General features: G+C 45.9%; 1 protein-coding gene across 5 annotated transcripts in view; it reads right to left on the reverse strand.

Annotated features, from left to right (window-relative positions):
• Positions 1 to 23,311, reverse strand: part of TSPAN2 (tetraspanin 2) — a 42,494-nt gene extending 19,183 nt beyond the window's left edge. For 4 of the 5 annotated variants that reach the window (XM_055114359.2, XM_034930002.3, XM_008973518.5 and 1 more), the window contains exons 1-2: positions 23,158 to 23,300; positions 6,656 to 6,758 (exon numbers count right to left, since the gene is read on the reverse strand). In XM_055114359.2, coding sequence (XP_054970334.1) covers positions 6,656 to 6,758; positions 23,158 to 23,226 — 172 coding nt within the window. In that variant the 5' untranslated portion in view covers positions 23,227 to 23,300. Of the gene's footprint in view, positions 1 to 6,655; positions 6,759 to 23,157 lie in introns of all 5 variants that reach the window. The other variant, XM_055114358.2, reaches the window with a different exon arrangement.
• Positions 23,312 to 23,680: the final 369 nt, after the last annotated feature.

Consider the following 23,680-nt stretch of genomic DNA (forward strand, 5'->3'; position numbering starts at 1 on the left):
TTTTGGATATATACCCAGCAGTGGGAATGCTGGATGATAGCTCTATATTTATTTTTTGAGGAACTGCCATACTGTTCTCCATAGTGGCTGTACTACTTTATATTCCCACCAATAGTGTACGAGGCTTCCCCTTTCTCCAGATCCTTGCCAGCATTTGCTATTCTTTCTCCCTTGGATAATAGTCATTCTAGCTGGGGTAAGATCTGGAACATGTTCCCAGGCAATTCCATCACTCTTTTCTTAGGTTTCAGAGTCTTCTTTTAAGCTAGAAACATCATTTTAGTTAACATAAAAATGAGAGAGAACCTCCTAACGGCCTACTGGGATAAACTCATTTAAAAATGTGGTTCCCCCCTTTTAGGGACTGGACGTGGTCATCAATTTTAATGGCTTTCTAGCAGCAGATGGTTTTACATAATCTGCTAATGACCATTTTTTTATTTGAAATTTTTTTATGTCCCTACATTTATGTCCCTTCAGTATCCCCTGAATGCATATAATAATGCAAATATCTAGAATATTGAATGCAACTTAGTTTTTGGGAAGGGCAAGTGTTTCAGATTTAGGATGTTTTCACATTTTGGAATGTTTGCATTACACTGGTTGAGCATTCCTAATCCGAAAATCCAAAATCTGAAATTATCCAATGAGCATTTCCTTTGAGAGTCACGATAGTGCTCAAAAGGTTTTGGATGTGGGGGAATTTTGGATTTTGGATTTTCAGATTAGGGATGCTCGATCTGTAATAACAATAGCCAATATTTACTGAGGGCTCACCACAGAACAGATACTATGCTTAAATATGTTCATATTTCACAGCTGAAGAATCTGAGACACCAAGAAATTAAATAATTTATGTAAGATTGCATAGCTAGTGAGGGGAAAAATTGGAACTGAACCTAGGGGAGCCTACTCCAAAGTGCACTCCCTGAACCCCTATGCTTTCGTTTTAGCAGTAACTCTGAAGAACAATAATGCTCTTAGCTAGAAATTGGTTCATTTTGCAATTTATAAATGGCAGTAGAGTTATTTTTCTTCTCCCTTGAGAAAAGTACTTGAGATGTCTAGAATTGATGATTCCTGGTTTTTCCTCTGAAAGTACAGGGCTGGGAGCCAGAAATCCAGGCCTGCCAACTATGGCTTGAGGTAAGTCTTCCTACCCTTCAGTTTCGTTAGCTGCAATATGGAAATGATTGTCTATTCCAACTTCTTATAAAAATGCTCTGGAGAAATTGTCTCAACAATGTAAGCTACAACACCTCTCTGGTATACAGCTACCATGGATGTCAGGTACAAGTGAAAACCAAGTAAAAAAATATGACCAGCGTGAGTCAGAGTTTTTAACAAGCCAAGCCACCCCCTTGGTGTTCGGCACTGGAATGCTTTCCTTATACATAACATCCAACCACAATCAGAGCCAGGCTTGGAGACTCTGAGTTCCACAGGGAGAGACAGCTGCAGTCAGGCTGCGATCCTGGAGAGCCGAGTGGCTCCTGCGTGTGTGGGCAACCCCTTCTTGGAGAAAACCTGTTAATATCCTCTGCTCACAGACATGACTTCATGCACCAAGCACACAGTCTCTCCAGTTTTCCAAGGGCTGAGGGGCTCGCTCCCTACTCTGTAACTCTAGAAAGAAGACCCCTGGGGTGTCTGCCCACTCCAGAGAGGGACTGTAACAGGAAGTCAGATGGGCAGGTTGCTGGAATTTGGAAGACACGGGGGCTTCTCCCAAGAGTGCCCTGAAAGAGACTAGCGTGGACAAGGTCTAGGCAACACGGAGCAACCCAAGCCCTCCTCTGCCAGCGTCACTCCTGCCAGGTCCTCTCTTCTACCCTTAGCAACCAGTGGACACAGAGACTTTGGAAGGGCCTCCAGGCCTTGGCCTGGATGCAGAGGGCCCTGAGAAGAGACACAGGTGGCAGTCAGTCTGACTATCCTCTCGCCATGTCCTCATTTCCCACAGCTGGATCCTCCTGCCCTGCCCTGGGATTGACCACACCTCTGGCTTGGAGGTTATGTCCGATCTTTATCACAGGAAGGGAAACTCGCTCCATCCCCAAGGAAAGAGAACCAAGGATGCCAGAAAGGAAAGCTTCCCCCAGAAGATGGGACAATTTCCCTTACAAAGTCTGGCAGTCATCTACCCCGAAGCAGGGACCTAGACAGTGTGTCTTCCTGGGGTTCCTCTCAGAGAGGAGAGTCAAGGCTGGAAGGGCTTATTTCTTTAAGAACCATTTGAATGTGCCATGCCTGTTTAGGACACTCTTTAACAAAGGGGTGATAAGAGTTTAATGGGCTGATTTATCTGGAACCTATTCTGAAAAGGAAATACCCAGATCAGTGAATGGTGCCCTGTGACAGTGGAGTGAGATTTTCCAAACACTAGGCCTGTTTGTTTCCTAAAGTGCTATCACCTCATACTGTATGTTGTGCAAATCCATAAACAGCATCCTAGTGTATTTTTCTTCTTGTTTTGTTGCTGGAGAGCAGGTATCTTATGTGGAAAATTATTTACTGAGGAAAAAATGTCAATTTCTACAAACATGTCTATTGTCTTTCTATTTATATTATAAGACATACTTGAAAGGGAAAAAAGGTACCTGACTTCACAAGGACTTCTTGTTGCCACTATCCAGAGAGGCAGCACCGGGTGACAGGGCAAGCACGGACCTGGCTGTCAGCAAACCTGGGTTCCAGGCCAAGCCCCACCAGGAGGAGCTGGGAAGCCCTGGCTGACTGCCAGCCCCAGGTGCTTATCCACAGCCTGTAGTTTCCTTATTCTGCATGGTGCTAAGTTTCTATGATGACCCACTTCTCTGAACTTTGAGCATGGATCGTGAGTGCCTTTACCACCAACCACTCTGGGCTGCCTTAGGAAAGGGAGATGTGGTGGACGAGGAACGAAAGGTGGGTAAACCCATATCATGCCCTGTGACACCAAGAGCAAGCAGGAGGATTCAGGCCCTGCTGTGGCCTGCTGTTTTCCCTGCCCAGAATCCACTTCTTTTTCTCTATTAGGTAAAGGGAACTCCTCCATTCTCAGCCCATGTGGTTTGAGAGGGCTGACTCACCTCCAGCTCCACGGTGGGCATGAAGCCCAGGCATATGCCCACAAGCAGCTGTCCACAATGACAAGTTCGAGGATGGGCACGAGGTCCAATACTGCCAACGAGAGTTAGGCCTGGGGCATTACATGGATCTGTTGGAATGAAAAAAGCATGTTCTACTTCTGGAGTCACTCTGGAAGTGGAGCCTAGAGCCACTGATGGCCGTTTTATCACATGGAGAAGAAACCTGCCTAAGAATGGAGCCAAAGGAAAGCAGGGCCAAGAGATGGCTCCAGACTGGACTCTGATCACATCATCTGAGTCCCTGAGACCAGTATTAACCCTTGATCTTGCAAGTATGTAGGTCAATAAAGGTCTGTGTTGCTTTAGTCAATTTGAGTAGGTGTCTGTGATTTGCAATACGAAGAGTCCTGATAGACATGTCCATAAAGATATGACATAATGAAGAATTCCTCATATCTCAGGCAGTGTGTGTATTGTTTGGTTTAGATTAGAAACAAAATCAGGAATGTGTGTGTAGAGCCAGTTCAGCCTCTGGCTCAACACAGGAATCTCCTGAATGAAACACACAATTCTGATTCTTGCCACGATAGTGGTTAAATATGACATGAAGGAGAGCTCACTTTCATCTATGGAAGTCTATTCAACCTTTTGTTGTATCTAATCATAAAGGTTTTTATGTGGAACTGACATCTAGAGCTGTGAAATGGTTATCAGCCCTTTGTTTCTGGAGAAACACAGACTGAGGCTGCTCCCGGGGAGGTCTTCCATCTGTAGCGCCACGCAACGGCCCCTCCCTCTGATGGAGCAGGGGCCCCTTACTTAGACCTGTAACTCAGGTTTCCATCAGAAAGTCATGAATTATTACTGAGAGGCTTGACTCTGCCTCTCACTCACCTCTTTTGCCATTTTGATTTCTTCTGTCCCTGAGTTTGATTAGGCAGGCTTAAAAATGTTTAATAATGTTTCTTATCTTTCTGTTTCTTTCTTCTTAATTCCTTCTGCAATCACTGTGGGTTATACCCTAATTTGTCCGGCCTGATTATATCAATAATCTGCTTTTTTTTTTTTTTCTGTCCTGGGATTCCCCTTTCATTCTACTTCTGCCATAATACTCTCTTTAAAGTGCAGTGCAGATCATACCCTACCCCCGGCCCCAAATCATTCTTCTACTGTTTACCAACTTAACCCTGACATTCAAAGGCCTCTATACTTGTCCCCTCTCCCTCCCCAACATTCCAAATCCTACTGCCCACCATGCCCCAGTCCTCAGACCCCAACAGAGCCCCCAGACCCTCCCAGCTTGCTAATCTCTCCCCACAGCCATTCTTTGTGCATGCCTTCCCCTCAGCCTTTCTAGTCCCCATTTTTCCTCTTCTCCATTGATTACAGCCTGGTCTTTAAAACCTAACTTAAATCCTTCTTTCCTTACCAGTTTAGAATGACCTCTAATGCACCCACTGCAAATACCACTTAGCTGGCATTTAGTCACATACTAATTTTTATTGTAATTTAAATTGTGAAGTCTATGAGTCTTTTCATTTATATTACAAGTTACATGGGGGCAGTTACAGAATTCTTATACATTTTTGTGTGACAGCAGAGCCCAGGACTGTGAATGCTGGCCAATGGATTATATTTAGGTTATACTGATAGGTTATTTTTTTTGTCTCAAATATCCTTGCCCTGTGCATACTTCCTGGAAACCATGTGGGTAGAAAGGAGCATTTCAGGTTTATGTCTACGGCAGATTCCTCTGCTCTTTCCTTGTCACAAAATCCCAATCTTGTCCAAGTGTCACAGGTCCTATGGGGAGCCCAGGCCCCTCCCCAGGCCCAGGGGAGGGTGTGAGGGTGTGAATATCAATTAGTCAGAGATCCAATCATAGTAATTCGCTTCTTGGCCATGATTGGTTTAGGCATGGATACAGAATGCAATTTTGACTAATAAGCTGCAAGGGGAAATGTGTTGGGAGATTCTGAAAAAGGTTTTACTCATTCAAAAAAGGGACCCTATGAAGCGAAATTTGCTTTGTTCTCTTTTGGATGTTGCTGTATGAGAATACGATGCCTGGAGCCACTGCAGCTATCTTTTAAGGGGAGATGTCTAAGGACACTGAAGACAGCAGAGAGGGGGAAAGAACCTGGGCCTTTGATGACTTTGTTCAGCTCTGAACGAATTCTGGAAAGTCCCCATCTCCAGACTTCTTTTACTATATTTCATCACTGTTGAGATGATTTTTTTTTGGTATATTTTAACAATGCTGAAATTAGAATGCATCTTTTATGGTATGTCATAGCTAAGCTAAACTGGTAGCATTTTTTCCTTTCTTAGTGGAACCTAAAATAATTGAGTGTTTTACAAAGAGCCACATCTAAGATTTCCTGAAATGTGGAATGTCCTTATTGTTATCCATCTTTAGCAGGTTTTCTGCTACTCTCCTCTAAAAGTATCCTAACTGACACAGCTCTTTTCCTCGCAGGAGGATGCTGTGTGGGAAGAGTGTTTGTAATAAGAGGCAGCACAGCTGCAGGCTGGCCCTTCGGGAGGATGCCCCTGCTCTGAGTGGGGCCTGCGCTCTCTCTCTCATGGAAGAGACTCTACTCTTCTTGTGATTTAGAGCAAATGTCCTGTGCAGGATGCTCTTCCTCCCTGCCATAGAGGTCACCACAGCAACTGAAGCTTACTCTATGGCTGGTGCAGATCCTAAAACAGCCAGTATATGGGGATGCCACCTCTAATGACAATTGTCTTGGGCTTTTTGAAATCTAGAGTCTTAGTCCACTTAGCTGGGGAATGAGAAAAGGTCACAGGAAATGCTAGAAGTAGGTCAACTAATCCCAGGGCAACAATGCTCAGCCCCTACTAAGAACACTGCCTTGGGGGTGGAGGCTGCACCCCACCCCACACTCCTCATCCCTTCCTACAGAGGCGGGGTCAGAGCTATTGCCCCTTCCTGCTGGAACCTCTTCCCAGGGGAGTCCCTCTCATCTCCTCTCCCTCCATCCCTCCTCTCCCTCATTCTTCTCTCTCCTCCCCTCCACTCTGCAGTCCCTAGTCATGGAGAGACTGAGATTAGCACCTTCAAACCTGTATTTTGAGTTATGTTTTTTCCTAGACAATTTAAAATATAAGATCACAAAATAAAATCCTACAGGGGTCCCGTGTCACCCCATATGGACCAGTGAATGACACACTTGTGGTGTACCCACTTTACTCCAGGGGCAATAGGGAGTTTTCTCATTCTTTGAAATAAATTTTAGCTGCATTTCCTTGAGACTTCTTTCCTTGAAACAAAGCACAACAGGCTGCTCTTACCGGCCCCAGACTCCCTTGATTTTGGAGAGCGGAGGAACAGACTGTGTGAGGGCAAGGGGAAGGGGTCGCAACAGCCTCTCTACCTGTCTCCAGCAGACAACCCGGAGGGCTACACCAGTGCACAGGGGCTCAGAGGTGGCTCCTTTCAGCGTCTTTCCCTGCCTCTCTGCCGTCCCCCTCCCACCAAAGTTCAGGTGCAGCTTCTGCTCTAAGTCTTTGCACAGCCCCATCTACTCTGAGCTGGAGCTTAGGAAGCTGGAGTCACTCACCCACATAGAAATACTCTGGGGACTTGTCCTCTGATGATAACTCCTTTATGGCACCTCCGAACCGAAACCATAGTCCAAAAGCAATGACGGCCGATCCAGCCAGCTGGAAGGCAAACGACACTGTGTTTACAGTGGAAGGGGAAAGAGCATGCACAGATCCGAGAGCAGGCTCTAGGCACAGGATGCTGACAAGGTCACCCCTTTGGAAATCACTTAGACCACCTTCCCATTTTATAGGGGAGAAAATGAAGGCTCAGAGAGGTGAAGTGATGTGCACGAAGCCCCTCAGGCCCCTGATGTGACATTGGACTGGGTTTTTCTGATTCTGAAAGCAGGGTTTTTCCATGATGCCAGGCTGCCCTGTGGTTATGGGGCACACACAGCACAGCCAGGGAGGTGTCTCAAAAGCAATGTTCCAATAACATTCCCTCTGGAAGGCATCTGCCCCTGCCTTTTTGTCCCTTGCTGGGCATGTTGGATCTCTTCACCCACACCACAACGAGAGGTGACTATGTCTCAGCTGCCAGGTCACCAAGAGCACGATGAACTCCAAGACCTGGGGGAAACCCACTTTTCTAAATGGGAAGAAAATACAGCAACCTCAACCTCAGAACCCACCCACACCTCGTGAGTGCACAGTCCCCAAATAGAAAGCGGTTTTAGGGGCATTTGTAACCCTCTCCGCCATCCTATATGGTCACTGCCCTGACTGGGGATGGTTTTGCTGGTAGGGAGATAGCCTAGTCTTTTTTTTTTTTTTTTGGTTGCTATTTTGAGTTTCCATGGAAAGTGAGAAAGGAAAAAATAATTTTCTGAAAAAGCGTGGTCTGTGTGCTGTGTGGCTCATGGAGAGGCTGAGTGGCTGGCACAGGCAGTGGCTAGGCAGGCTGGCGGCTGGTAGAGTCATCACCCGGCTTCCTTTCCTTCCCTACTCTGAAGGCTTTTGTGAGGCTCAGCTTGGAAGTTGGAAGCCCTTTCTGCCATCTCAGGACTGTCATTGCTGCGTGCCAGCAGGCTCTAGCCACGGTGTTTTCTCTCCACAAACACCACTCTCGAATTTCACTGTATCAATCCATCAACAGATATTTACTGGACACCTTCTGGGCCCAGGGCACCATGGGAAAGTAAGCAGAGATATAAAAATAGCCTCCTAATTCTGCTGGCCCATCCAGTTGCTGTTGGGCTGCCCTAGCCTACCACTAAATGAACAATTTAGAGGCTTCCCCTGCCCAAACAGAGCAGAGCACACACAGACGCTGGGAACAGGAGCATGGAGGATGGAAATCAGAGGAGCAGAGGTCTAAAAGGAAAAATCGCACCAGAGACAGCATAGTCCTTTTTATACAGGGGACTTCTGTCTTGCCAGGCAGCTTATAAAGGACCCGGAACTAGCCTTCTGGACGATCTGGCTGGATTTCTATGAGGACTTTATCCCTCTTCTCCTTCTATCTCCCAAGGCCAATCCCCTTTGTGGCCAGCTTCTTCAGAAAAGAGGTGCGACCTCAGCGAGGAGGAGTCAGAGGGGCAGAATTCTACCAGCTGGACTCTCCCTTGTGGAGTAACTAAAAGTTTCCAGTACTTAGAGGAAAGCACTAATTGGATAATGTGAGGGGCAGCTAAAGGACCCGGGATCAATCAGCTTCTGAAAGACGTCTGCATTTAAAAAAAGGGTGGCATGGCATGGAAACATATTGAAAGGAGTTTTGCTAAAACATTATTTATGAAGGGCAGGATTCCAGGTGACTTTTTTCCTTCTCAGTATATTTTCTAAGTTCTCTGCATTAAGCATGTATTTCTCTTGTAACTTTAAAAATATATTTTTAAAGTGTTACACGGTAGTTTCTATGTGCAATCCAGAAAAAGTGGGGAGAGTCTTCTTGGGCCATGCTTTAACTTGGGAGGACACCAGCTTTGAGGTCCTTGCTGTTCCTGTGTAGGAAAGAGAGCAATGCCCTTGGTCAATCACCTAGGTTCCTCCTAGAAGCATCTGGAGGCTGCCTGGGACAAGTCTGCCCAGCAAAGCCTCACAGGCAACCCTGCACGCCCTCATCTCTGTGGCGACTCAATGGAAAGACAGAGTTTCCAAATACAAAGCAAGACCTATTGACAGAGGCATCAGGCCAAAGCCAGCAGCCACCGAGCAGACTGTGGAGGAGGTGACTGGTCCCAGGGACACCCCACCACGAGGCCACATTTTTGGAATCTCTGTACACAAACTCTAATTTATAGCTGTCTGGGATTATCCTCCCAGACAGAATACATTTGTCCAGTTCTGGCACAGATGTGTTTGATGCATAATGGAAAATTAAAAGAGAGGTTGCAATTTAAAGCCATCGGGCAATGGGAAAAAATCTGCGCTTGCTCATCCATGCCCCTAACCCCAAACCACACGGGTTTCCTCCTGGGTCAAGGAAACTGTGGCTTAGCTGAATGTCATCACTGTGTGGAAGGGAAACCTCCCAGCAGGCTGCTGCCGGCTGTGTCAGGGATGCTGTGGGTAAGGACCCGGCCAGGGTCGATGCTGCTTGTGACAAGAGGCAGGGTGATCACTGCTTTGGAAAGTGGCATCAGCACAGACCACACAGCACTTTGGTCCTTTTTAACTCGCCATTCCTTTAAGATTCATGGAATGCTCTGTGTTCACTGGGCTTTGATCACAGACTAGAAATTGCTTGAAAAAAATTCACACCAGTTCCAGTCCAGTCAGGAACAAAGTGAGCATGTCAGTGTCACTAAGTTCTCAACATTCCCTGTATTCCATAGAGCTGGAGGAAATGGTCTCCCCAAAGACCTGAAGGAAGTCTTCAAACTCTCTAATCCTAAATTTTAACCCAATGAGGCCAAAACTGCCTCATGCCCACATGCTCTCTTCTCCCTTTAATCTCAACCCCTCTTTTGCATTCAGACATAACATTGCACCTCAGCCAATGTTAAAACAAATAAGAAATGGGAGGCTACCATTTTTTTTTTTAACCTTTCCTTCTTCTGCCCCCAGCCACATCTCCCTTCCCTGTCTTTCTTCCTTGCATGTTTATTAAGAATAAACTACAGTCCAGGCCAGGTACTGTGCTCAGTGTCAGGGAAACGATGATGAAAAAGACATGGTTCATAGTCTAATGTGGTAGATAGTCACATAAAGTACTAAGTGCACTATAATGCAGGAAGTGTGCTGAAGAGGAACAGCATGCACACTGCCAAGGGATTGGAGCAAACTGTAGCCACTGGCATGCAGGAGGAATCATTAAATTTTGATTTACATCTTGAAGAACGAGTGAGAAGTCACTGGGCAAGGAACGACTGGCAGCAGAGGCGAATTCCAGGCAGAGATGGTAGTACAGAGGTTCATTTCCTTACCTCGATGCTGTGTTTGTTAAGGAGAGTCTGGGGGAGGTCGGAGGTTGGGGCTTGAGAGGGTGTGGGACAGACCATGACTCGGCTTCTACTTTGTTTGCTACCATCTTGGAAAGCCCATAGCAAGGTCTGCCTGAGGGGAGGAGGGACAGAAGCCCACACTTTGATGGAAACCATCAGGAGCATGAATGTTACCTGGAGGTCAGACATAGCAGGGAGCCAAAGGGAAAGGCTTGAATGGCTGAGGACCAGGGACAGGACACCAGGGGAATGGACGTGGAGAGCTGTGAGAACTACGAACTCACTGTACTCATTGAAGAACTTTGCTGAGGGCTGCCCTGCTTCCAGGACCAGTGCCAATCCCTGTGCCTTTGGAACAATTACAACTAGAAACATTGTTGTTTTTCTGGAAATGGACTTTTTCATACAGAAGCAAAAGTTGGACTTTGATGTTAATCCTTTAAAATACACTTATTGAGCAACTACTATGAGTCAGAAGCCAAGGTTTCAGAGATGAGGAAAGTCCAGTCCTTCTTCTGGGGCTCAAGGAGACGCTAATCCCCACTGGGTGGCCCAGGAGGGAATCCAACCCTGCAGGTGGGAAGTCAATCCAGAGGCAGCCCACCAGAATGCACATGAGAAATTGCCAGAAAGCACCATTTTTTGAGTCCTCCCTCCCTTTTTTTTTTTTTGACAAGGTCTCACTCTGTCACCCAGGCTGAAGTACAGTGGTGCCATCACAGCTCACTGCAGCCTCAACTTCCCGGGCTCTAGCGATCCACCACCTCAGCCCTCCAAGTAGCTGGGAATACAGGCACACACCATCACACTAGCTAATTTTTGTATTTTTTGTAGAGATGGGGTTTTACCATGTTGCCTAAGCTAGTCTCGAACTCCTGGACTCAAGTGATCTGCCCACCTCAGCCTCTCAAAGTACTAGGATTACAAGTATGAGCCACCGCGCCCAGCCTCATCATTCCTTTTCTGAGGACCGGTTGTATGTGAGGTACTCAGAGAATGTGATAAAATAGTATTTAAGGGCAAGAGTGTGCCAACTGTTAAAAAGAGGACAAGAAAAATACTTAAAAAAAAAAAGAAGATAAGAATGCAGGGAAAGGAATAGATAGTGACAATAATTCCAAGTCATTAAATAGGGGATCATCACATATGGTTATAGTACGTATTGTCTTGGGCAAGTTCTTTCAGTAGCTAACCATATTCCAGAGAGTTTGGAGGACACGAAATTGCAAATTGTAAGCATATGTCTTTAGTGAAAACAATGTGTGTTCTAAAACTCAAGAAACAGAAGAAGGACTGAAAACTTGATTAGAAAGCATTTAAAGCAAAGTGGATGGACAAAAAGTTTTCTTTAATAATGGCTATCTGCCAAAAAAAAGTCATCGTGCATGAAGCAGAGCTTGCTAATAGATTTCAATTTTATTTTACTGTACTTACTTCCATTTCCTGGGATTGCTGATGAGATGTCCTATCTTGAGGACATATTTTTTCATTTTAAAAAAAGACAGGTTTCACAAATTGCAAACATGGTCCCTAGGCAGGCGCTGCGGTTGGAGTGGGGTGGTGCTGAGATGCAAGAATGCAGAGATCATTCCCCATTCTGGCCTCCCCAGTCTGCCCAGCTGTCCTCCTTTTCCCGGAGGTTAGCCAACCAGATCACCAAGAGCAAATACCTGCTATCCACTTTCTAGTGACTAAGTCCAGCAAAAAAGCCCCCTTTGGGGGTAAAAAGCATCATTTAGGGAAGTTCTAGACAGCATGTGCACTTATACCTAAGTGGGAACCGCAGGTCCTGGCCCTCAGATGCTCCAGCTACAGTTTCAGATCCTTCCTGCCCCTGTGGAGGTCTCTGTTCTTGCTGTTCCCTCCTCCGCCTCCCCCTAGCTGACACCCATTCACAGCTCTAACATTAATTCCTCAGGGAAGCCTACCATGACCTAGATAGGTACCTTCTTTTATATCTCACATAATGTTTTCTACTTAAATATGCCCATATTTTGTAAATTAAGGCCTAAGCTCTGTGAGGGCAGGGACAGGGTCTATATTGCTGTTTCCCAAACATAATCCCCTCTGCCCTGCAGAGTGGGCTCCCAATAGACATTTGCTAAATGAGTGAATGGAGGACCTTCACAAAGATGCTATAGACTGAATTGTATCCCTCCAACCTGCAAAATTCACAGGTTGAGGCCTAATTCCCAGTGTGAGGATATGTGGGGTTGGGGCTTTGGGAGGTAACTAGGTTTAAATGAGGTCATGAGGGTGGGGCCATCATGAGGGACTAGTGCCCTTATAAGAAGAGACACCAGAGAGCTTGCTTTCTGTCTCTCCACCATATGAAGACATGGCAAGAAGGTAGCTGTCCACAAGCCCTCACCAGGGAGCCCTCACCAGAATCCAACCTGACTTCCAACCTCCAGCACCTGACCTCTGACTTCTAGTCTCCAGAACTGTGAAAAATAAATTTCTGCTTCAGCCACCCCACTCTGTGGTATTATATTTTTAAAATGTCAGCTTGAGCTGATTAAGACAGGCTGACAGGAGCAATTGCGAACAACCTCCTTCACAAGTCTCCAAGGGAATACTTCACAAAGTGCTATTTTCAAACTCATCTGCACCTGGGAAACACTGCAGATACCTTGGAAGGCACTGTGTGAACACGCTGTTGAATATGCTCAGCAAAACACATGCCTCAGAAACAGAAAACAAAAGTAGAGCACATAGTATCAGTTCTGTGTTTTCCTAAGCCTGCAGGAATGTGTGTTGTGTACCATCCACGGATACAAAGAATAAATCTACACAGTGTAAATCTACACAATGTATACATGCCTTCCACTGGCAGGGGCATATGAACACAATACAATTATAGTGCCACACACACACACACACACACATACACACACGTGCATGCTGCACTCAAATGAAAGAATGAACAAAATCAATTCTGTATTCTTGCTTCTCCAGGGTGAATACCAACTCATTTGCAATTCTCTTCTTTAGGATGAAGTCACAAAATTGGAAATGATGCTTCAACCCTAGAATTTTCATTAAATGCTTTTAAGCTAATACTTGCTCTTGGTGGCAATTCTCATCCCCGTTGGAATCACATAATGAGCACTTATGATTCTTGATCTGATTGTAAACCCCATTATGATACCATAAGGGTAATGGAGTCTCACCCTCTTAGCAGGCAAAAGTCAGAAGCACATTTGCTCTGGAAGATGATCTGAATTTTCTCAAAGAGGAAAACCAGCTCCCGAGATTTTTATTCTGTTATGCAGTAAAAGCAAGTCAAGGATTCAGATGGCATTTCTTCAAAATCAAGGGTTTTATCAGAAAAAATACAAGAATTGAATGCCATACGACATCTATGTCAAATGATCTCTGAAGGACCTCGCTACCTTGGCCTTCATCAGGACCAGGTGAGTGGGAACTGAGAGGCAGGACTGTGGCAGCCTGTGGCGATGAGAAGGCTGTGTTAGTCTGGAAATGCATGGCAGCTCCTGTAGGTACCAGTGTTTCTGATCTCCCCGTTATTTTCCTCATGCCATTTCCTAAGAAAAAGCTCACAGTAAGAAAAACTTCCTTCAGGTAAGAGTATATTTTATAATCGACCAATGCTTAATTCTCTGCACTGATGGAAGGGTGGTGCAATTCAGGCCACAATAAAATCAGGACTGTTCCATTCATCTCTGCAAAGAACACTGGGCTATACATTTGTGCCAGATGCACCTTCAGTTTGTTTAAATTGTTATAAAGTTAACTTGCATGGGTCAACCAACATTGCTGGGGGCAGTTTAGAAGTGCTGGAGAAATATAAGCTCAGGGGAAGGAAACTAACTTGGGATGAAAAGCTTGCTGCAAATGATAGAGCAGATAATTTACATATAGACAGTGGAAAGTGTGTTGTTTATTCGGTGATTATACATAATGTCTTTTCTCTTAGCAATACAGGGAGAAGGAGAAGGAGATTAGGGAACATCAAGAATTAGGAGAAAGACGATGGCTGTGTAGTTTTCTTGCTTTTCATTTTTTTGAGACAGGGTTTTACTCTGTTGCCCAGGCTGGAGTGCAGTGGCCTGATCACAGCTCACTGCAGTCTTGACCTCCCAGGCTCAATCAATCCTCCCACCTCCTCCTCCCACTACAGGCATGTGCAACCATATCCAGCTAATTTTTTCTATTTTTTGGTAGAGATGGGGCCTTACTTTGTTGTCCAGACTGGTCTTGAACTCCCGGGCACAAGTGATCCTCTTGCCTCAGCCTCCCAAAGTGCTGGGATTACAGGTGTGAGCCACCATGCCCAGCCTATGTAGTCTTCTTTATACTATACAGCAAAATGAAATGTCATAGACTACTGGCTAAGGATTCCAGGGAGCAGATGGCTTTCTCAAATGAAGATCAAATATGTACAGAACTAAAATCTGGTCTACCAAGTCACAGAAGTGAACTGAACTCAATGTCTGCCTTACTTACCTCATCAAGGGGATAAGCCCAGAGAGGAAAAAAATGGTCTTTTCTAGGTTCAGTGGACCTCCTCCTTGGAACATCACAGCTGGCTCTCATCCTAGGCCTGCCCTCTGCACATATAATCACTTATCTTGGAGGCCACAATGACTACTGTGACATCTCATCTATATAGAGCTTTACATAAGCAAAGACAACACATTAAACAATATTTATTTATAGTGGTTGGGAGAACTACTTTGGAACAGATAAACAATTCTTAATTATTGATCAATAAATAATGATCTTCATCCAGTTTTAGTTGTTACAGAATGACAGTGGTTAAAAAAATGTTTCAAATGGAACTAAGGCTAGATTAGAAAAGCCAAAACAATTTGTTTACTAAGAAGTTAGCATGGGTGGAATCTAGCAGAAATTGTGAAAGTCTAGCTTGGTGCTCTATAGAGATTTTTCTTAAAAGCCATTTTACCAGGACCTGTTTGAGGTCAGGAAGGTGCAGCACTGGTCCGTTCACAGAAGGCTAGATAGACTCTGGCGGGAGCAGGGAGACAAAGTCGGCTTCCTGGATGAGTGACAGCAGCTTCCAATGCACCCCTGGCTGTGCTCAGCCTTGCTCTGCCACCCCTGTTAATAAGCTGACTCTTTCCCAATCACCATTACTATGTGGAGGACAGAGCTTGGTACACATCCTGGAATATCTGCCAACTGTTCTTCTAGAAATTCACCTCTTCTGGGTGTTCAGAATATATAATGATGCCCTTAGGGTAATAAACACATGCGCGCATACGGTACGTAGGTGTAAAGGAGTTGTAGTGGATAAAAATGGGGGTTCTACGCATTTGGGTTTGAATCAGACTCTGGCACTTACTGGTCCTATAATCTTGGGCAAGCCACTTAACCTCTCTAACCCCAGCTTCCTCATCTGCAAAGTGAAGGTAATAATAGTGCCTCCTAAAGAGACTAAATGAGTTCATATTACACACTGAGAACAGTAAGTGCCTCACACTTTGTGCTATTATGTTGGTAGACTTGCTAATGTTACCTTCAAACCGAAAGCTTAATCTTCAAGATAGGAAACATCGCTCCCATGGTTCCAATAATGTGGTTTGCTGCAGCCGTCCTCTACTAATTTTTATTTTAGATCCACACTCCCTCTTTCCATGACAGCTGGAATTCCTTTCGGTTTTCTAAATCTTCTATACTAGAAAGTCAGTGGCCTTTTGTGGAAACTATGTCTCCTCTCTTTAAAGTTTTTAAGACCCCATAAGAGAAAAATATGAATAGATGTATTTATGAGTGAAAGAATAACTATATTTAGGCTAGGGCTGTCAAGAAGACCTTTCTCCAATGATGTAAATGTCCTATATCTGCGCTGTCCAGCCTTGTGGCCACTAGGCACCTATGGCTATGGAGCTCTGAAATGTAGCTAGTGGGACTGAGAAAATGAAGGTTACATTTTATTTAGTTTTAATTAATTTAAATAGCTACATGTGATCAGTAGCATAGTCGCCGCATTGGACAGTGCAGGTCTAGAATTCACAAGCTTGTCAGAGCTTCAACCTTCCTCTCCGATAGTCTGTAGACTTGGAGTGGTTATGAGTACAGACTCTGGGGACACACATAGAGACACAGCTCTGCCACTGGCCAGCTCTGAGACCTGGGCAAGTCTCTTCAATGCTTCAGACCTCTGTTTTCTCATATGTAAACTGGGGATGATAACTGCTACTATTTCATAGGGTTGTTGTGAGGATTAAATTAGTTAATAAATGCTTAGGAAAGCAGCTGGCACATAGTGTACATTTATATAGTGCTTACTATTCTTCAAGTTTTTGCTCCTGAAATTAACTTTTTAAACTGTCTCTTGATATATACCCTTTCTCAATTTCCATGTTACTTTTCCTCTGCCTGAAACTGATCAGCAGTGTTCCCAACCTCTCTCCTTCCTGCTTCTTCTCCCATATGCCTTAGTATTTTTAGGCATCTCTTTGTACCTGTTTCTGGAATGCATCAAGACTAAATCTGACACTGAATATAATCTCCCTGATCACAGGCTTCAGATTTTCCAAGTTAGCAGCATTTCTTATACCTTATATTCTACATGTTCCAATAAATTAAAACAATGAAAAAAGCATGGGGTTTAAAGTCAGAAGACCTGGGACATACCACCTACTGTGCCTGACTTTCAGCTTTCACAACTGTAAAATGGGAATAATTACACTATTTCGTGAGATTGTTGTGATTCATGATCAGGTGGGATAATGCATATAAAAGCACTTCGTAAACTGAAACATTGTATGAATGTTAATTAGCATTGTTATTTTTGTTCCCAATCAAATTCAAAGAGGACGAAAAAGGCAGGCCAAGGTAACCCGAGGTAATTCATCTGTAGGATGTGCTCCCAGCCCATCTGGTATTTCCATCTTGCTGGCAGCATTCTCTCTTTAATTCCTTAGCAACCATGACATGATTTGTTTCAGTGCTCAGTATAGCATCACTTGTTTTAAGGGAGCAGCGTCGCGATATTAACTGTCAAGGTTGGGGTATAGAGGTTACGTTCTCTTTTGTCACACATGGTTGGAGACCCAAAGACACTTCATGGCTGATGTTCTAGAACAACATGGTGAAATGCAATGAACAATGGACAGGTGGCCTCCCGGTAATTCCAGAAAGCATCAAGTATTAGCGTAAAAAAGAGACTTAATAAAGGTAAAGTGGTAACTGAAATTAAAAGAACTGCCAAAAACAAGCCAAGTGAGTAAGCCAAGAAGCAGGGCACACCCTGCTTCAGTCAGAAACAAGTGCCACTGCTGAATCTCTGACCTCTTCAGGCCACATCTAAAACAGGGGTTCTCAAAGCATGTTCCCAGACCAGCAACACGAGCATCACCTGGGAGCTTGTGAGAAATGCAGACCCACTGAATCCGAATAGAGCTGAATAAGCTCCCTATGTGATCTGTACGCACGTTAAAGTTTGAGAGGCACTGATCACCAAAGGTTTTCCCATTGCTTTTCCTTGGCCTCCACTTAGTAGCACAGAAGTGGGAAAGGAAATAAACAGATCCTGCTCCAGGGTCAGTGCACACAACTCCCTTAGCTGGAGCCATGCTTAACTCTATTAGGTACTGAGAGACTGGGAGAAAGGGGATGCCAAAAGGACACAGTCCCTGCCCTCAAGGAGCAAAGACTAAACAGGGAATAAATTCTAATCAAAGGCAAAATGGAGGCTAAATAAAGGCATGAGTGCCTCAAGATCAAGGACTGTGTCTTAATCATCTTTGAATTCCCAGCACTTGGCAGGGAATGGTAGAGGAAGTGATCTCTCCTTTTGACTCCATGCCCTTGATAAACTCCAAGTCTCTTTCCACCTTGCTTGCTTAGCTGGATGTAAAACACCTGCCTGCTTTGTTGTGCCTGTATGAACCTCTTGGATTCTAGATTCTACTTTCCCATTTGTACTTCTAGTATTTAAAAACAACTATTACTGATATGTTATTATTTACTGTATGCATGAACCATACTTATAACCTTACATATATTAACTCATTTTATCTGCACAAAGTTCACAGATATTAGTAGTTTATTATGTCCATTATACAGATGAGAAAATGGAGGCTCAAAGAGGTTAAACAACTTGCCCAAAGTCCCCTAGGTAGTAAAGAGTGGAGGCAGGAATAGAGTCAGGCAGTATGATGTCAGTATCCACTGCCCAGGTTTTGGATTCCTGGATTTGAACTGCCACACTGCATAGGTCTGTCTGAGGTCTACCGGAACCCTGGGACCATAGCTGTGGCTTCTTCAGACTGTCCCCTCTCGTAGGCTCTCTGTTCCTCCTAGCAATTCTAGGTCCACACTAGGGGACACTGGCCCCTGCTACTCTCTTTCCACCTTGACAAAAATCAGAAATGAAGATTCTCCTCCAGCGAGGTTGAGAACATTCCTATCTGCCTTATGGGCTGGTCTCCAAAGAATACTTTCTTTAGGTATTTTTTCCTAAACCAATGTCTCTGACAGGTGATTGCTCTGAAGTTACTGTTTGAAATAAGTTTGGGAAAGAGTGGAAGGTGACCTCTATGAGATTCATGTGAGTCAAACTTCTTTGACTCCCAAGCCTGCAAGACACTGTCTTTCTTAAATGTACCTGTTAGGCATCCCCAAGTGAAAACCCAAAGCTGTATTAATAATGGTGAGAAGGAAAGGAGGGCAACTTCAGACTCGCCATATATGGAATCTGCTTTTCAACAATGAACAGCACTGCTTCCTGTGGGTCAGTAACGCTGAGCAGCTAGTGCAGCACAATGATAGGAAAACACTGACCATACAACAATAAACCAAGGAATAAACAGCGCCCAGGTTTTCCTTTAAGCCAACATATGCGGCTTGGTGGGGGTGTAGTGTTGTATTTATATTGCTATGCAACGTAGGAAAAAAAAAGGTGATTTCAATGAAAGGCACAGGAATATGCTGTGCTATCTGATCGCAGGTCTGAATTTAGACATGACAGATGTTGGGAGGGGTTTCACATTTGACATCAACCACGATAAGAGAAATTAATGTAGTGGGGTTAATGGCTAGGCTTTATTTTGTTTTTAAAAATTCAGTGGTGAGTACAGTCAGCGGCCCTGGGCCAGGGAATACTGTGCTGGCTCTGGCAGGGCCTGGTTGTATGTTTATGAAACCAGGAGCACAGCCTAGGGAAACTTAAAGCAAGCTGCCAGAGGAGGCTGCAAATTGATCTGTTAAATCGCAGATCACCAAACAGACCCTGTCCCGCCTCTATGCTTACCTCTGGCGAGGTTCTGATTGGAAGGAAGTGCTGTCACCCAAGGAACCCCGTAACTCCGAGGGGCAGGCACGTGAGCTTCTAAGGGTGTGTGTAAATTTATACTTCAGTCACAGCTAAAGTCTGGCCTTCTAGGAAAACTATCCCCCACCCCTTTTCCAAACTTCCCACGAAGCCCTCCAACCACAAAAAAACAACTTTAGAAACTTGAGTGGGGCTTTTCTGGAATCAGGTTCCCTCAGTTACAGTGAAGGCAGATATCTAGATACTTTATCCCACACTTTCCCTTAAGTCACGAGGTGCCTGTTTCAGTTGCCTCTTCGCTCTAGTTGCTGCCTCCACCCCCACCCCCATGAAACTGGGGGAGAGGAAGGTCCTGCATGTCCTACTGCATGCCTTCTATATGCTAGGCACTATTCTAGCACTGGGGATACAGCTATGAGCAAAACAGAAAAAACAAAATTCCTGCTCTCAGAGTGTTTTAAGTTCTAGTGGGGAAAATCCACAAGTACAAATTGACAAGATAAGGTGTAGTTATCCTCAAATGAAGACAAATTGCAAGTCACTTGGCAAACTTATACACTATTCCTCACCAAGAAAGGAATCAGGAGAAAGAGAGCTAACATTTATTGAATGCTTCCTATGTGCCGATAACAAAAATAATAATTAACATTTTTGAGTATTTACTATGTCCTAGGCTCATAGGAAGTTGAGGTCACATACTTTATATATTCCCTCTTAATCCTCTCAATATTTCTGTTACTCCAATCGTACAGATGAGAAAACAAGCCTAGAAGTAACAATAACTTGCTCAAGTACACCCTGTTTGTGCAGGCACGCCCTGCTTGGGATCTCTGCACTCCAGCCTGATGGCTTCGACAGTCAGATGGTGGCGCACACTCCCCCTTGCTCTGCTTCTCTGCTGGTGGATGGTGCGTCACCCCCTCGCTTTGCCCAGCTCCATTCTACCAGTCCTTCCAAGTTTAGCTCGAATAGCTCCTTCTTAAGGAGAACTTTTCTGGCTCCTCATCATGACTGTGATCCTTTCTCTAAACTCCTTACTTAGATCACATATAGAGAAGGTCGGATCTAACCTCACTGGTTAACACATTCAAGCACTTAAAACTGCACTGCTCCTACTTCCTTTCCTTACTGTGCTTACGGTCAACAGTGTGAAACTTGTCACTTGATTCCACACTGTCTTATTTTTGTGTTGTTCCATATCCACTGGTCTCGTTTCCTCAATGAGATGAGCAGCTTAGGGAACTGTGTTTATATTTATAAATTATTATTTGTTTAATCATTGTTTAACAGAATGGGTCTCAAATTTGAGCATGGATCAGAATCATGTGAATGGCTTGTTAAATTAGATTGCTGGATCCTACCCCCAGAGTTTCTGATTCAGCAAGTCTGGGATGAGCTGAGAATTTTGTTTGTTTGTTTGTTTGTTTTTGAGATGGAGTTTCGCTCTTGTTGCCCAGGCTGGAGTGCAATGTGGCACCATCTCAGCTCACTGCAACCTCTGCCTCCCGGGTTCAAGAGATTCTTCTGCTTCAGCCTCCCAAGTAGCTGGGATTACAGGCACCCACCACCATGCCCAGCTAATTTTTGTACTTTAGCAGAGATGAGGTTTTATCATGTTGGCTAGGCTGGTCTCGAACTCCTGACCTCAGGTGATCCGCCTGCCTTGGCCTCCTAAAGTGCTGGGATTACAGGCATGAGCCACTGTGCCCAGCCTGAGAATTTGTATTTCTGACAAATTCCCAGGATATGCTGATGCTGCTGGCCCAGGAACCACTTTTGAGAACCACTGGTTAATTGAATGTACCACAGTGCTTAAGAGAAGGTAGGCAGCCGGGCGCGGTGGCTCACGCCTGTAATCTCAGCACTTTGGGAGGCTGAGGCGGGCAGATCACGAGGTCAGAAGATCGAGACCATCCTGGCTAACACGGTAAAATCCCGTCTGTACTAAAAATACAAAAAAATTAGCCGGACGTGGTGGAGGGTGCTTGTAGTCCCAGCTATTTGGGCGGCTGAGGCAGGAGAATGGTGTGAATCCGGGAGGTGGAGATTGCAGTGAGTGGAGATTGGGCCACTGCACTCCAGCCTGGGCTACAGAGTGAGACTCTGTCTCAAAAAAAAAAAAACAAGAAAAAGGAGAAGGTAGGCTGAGTTTGAATACCATCCCTGCCACTCACTAGCTGTGTGATCTTAGGTGACTTAACCAATTTGAGCCTGTTTCCTCATCTGTAAAAAATGGGGATAATAATAGTATATGTACATCAGGACTCTTGTGAGGATTATGTGTAATAATGAAAGTAATATGCTTAGCACTGTCCCCGACGCATTGAAAACATTCAATGAATCCTTCCAGCTATCACTGGAAAGGCTGGTACAATATCAGGCACTAAATAAGCACTGAACCCAGCTTAAGAATTCCTCCTCAGGCTTAAAACTTCTTTTGAATTCATAAGCAGTGAGAATGAAGGTTGTCACTGTGGCATGACATCTATAATTAACAGCTTCTGAAATTAAGCCAGATTCCTAAAAAATACAACATAAATGGTCTTCAGAAACGCCTCTCCCTACAGTATGCTTGATGTAAATCCCCACGTGTACAAAGGCCATGTGTCTCTTTAAAGTTCAGGGGATGTCGAGGAGGTACCTCCTTCACACCTTCCACTGCTGAAGGATACTGAAGAGCTTGGAGTTGCTGAAGTCACCCAGGCATCTGGGCTAATGGATCGACAGACAAAAGAGGAGCGCATCATTCAATAATTAATTAGTTGCAATCATGGGAAGACAACGTCCCCCAGAGCAGATAGGACAGCCACCTCCTCCAACCTGGTAGTTTCAAAGCACCCAGGCCCTGGCTGCTCTCAAACCTCTTTATCCAGTGTTTCCCCTCAGGGTCTAGCTGAGCAGTTACACTGGCTGACATTCTCTTAAGAAAGCCCAAGAGGAAATGTGCAGAAAAGACAATTTTCAGACCTTGTCTCACAGTCCTGCAGGCCCTGGGACAGGGTATTCAGGGATGTAGGTTTGGTCTAGCTGTATCCCTGTCTCGATAATATAGGAGACAAGGGTCAAGATCCTATCTCTCTGTGAACCATGAATCCTGGGAACGCTGTCAGTTCAATCAAACCCTGCAAAGTTGAATGAGATCATCTCTGGGAGAATTAGTATTTGCAGAGGCTGCGGCTGGGGGTTGTGGAGAGCTGCTGCTGCCCTTTAGAAGCCCTTCCATTCCCCATCCCCTTCTCAGAAGAGAACCCACCACCTCCTCTCACCCAGGGGTACCCTTACCCTGATGCCCAGAAAAAGGACGACGCCCCCCCACCACAATTTTCACTCCTATCTCCAATTTCCTAAACAAAACCATCACAGCCAGGTACAGTGTCCACACACTCGAATGGAGCACCACCCCAGGCAGCCCCAGGGCAGGGGTTTCTCTCCCATCACCCTGGCCAGGCCCTGGTTCCAGCTGGTAGGCAGAGTGAAAAGGGGGTGTGTGCACGGGAGGCTGGAGGGGAACAGGGACCGCCAGGGCCCCAAGTCCTCCGGAGGTGAGGAGAGGCTGGGTCCCCGCACCTGGGGTCACTAGCTGGGAGATAAAAACCAAGGCAGGTGGGGGTTCCTTCCAGGAAAGAGCCACACGGTGTCTCTCCCCTTCTCACCATTTCTCATTGATCAACCTTCTGTCTTCCCGTTCTCTCCCTTCCATCCCTCCCCTCCCTCTTTGTTTGCCTTCTCCTCGCCTCCGCGTTTGAGCACCCAGCCCTCCCCACGAGCGCGACTCGGACGCCGCAGTCTGCAGCTCGGGGACCCCGGCCCCGCGCCCGCCACCCGGCCCCCTGCCCTGACCGGCCCTCCCGGCTCCTGGTCTCACCCAGAAGAGCAGGTTGAAGCCAAGCAGCAGGTACTTGATGCACCGCAGGCCCCCGCGGAAGCGCCCCATGCTGCGGCCCGGCGGCGGGATCCCCAGTCCCCAGGCCCGCGCTAGGAACGCGGGGAGCGGCAGGCTCCGGCGGGGAGGGGGCGGAGCGGGGAGGACCGGGGCGGGGCCTCCGGGGGGCGGGGCGGGGCCCGGCGGGGAGGGGCGCGTGGACCCCAAGCGGCGTGGCTGGCTACGGGTGGGGGCGCCAGGGGGTGGAGATCGAGCGGCCCGAGGGAGCACGTTCGCTCTTCTCCCGGACCCAGGGACCACCTTCCTTCCCTCCAGTGGGCGCACCGCCGCCGGCTATCGGAGTACCTGCAGGGCGGGAGCGCCCACCGGGGACTGGGGACCCATTTAATCAGCGCCCTGCGCGGAGACCGGTTTGAGGCCCGGGCGATGCTTGAGGGATAAGCACTTGGTCTCGTGGCTATGGAAATCTAGGAAGGTGACCTCGGGTAGAAGAGCTAAGTGGGGT

Source organism: Pan paniscus, chromosome 1, assembly GCF_029289425.2.
Source record: "Pan paniscus chromosome 1, NHGRI_mPanPan1-v2.0_pri, whole genome shotgun sequence".
Lineage (NCBI taxonomy): Eukaryota > Metazoa > Chordata > Mammalia > Primates > Hominidae > Pan > Pan paniscus.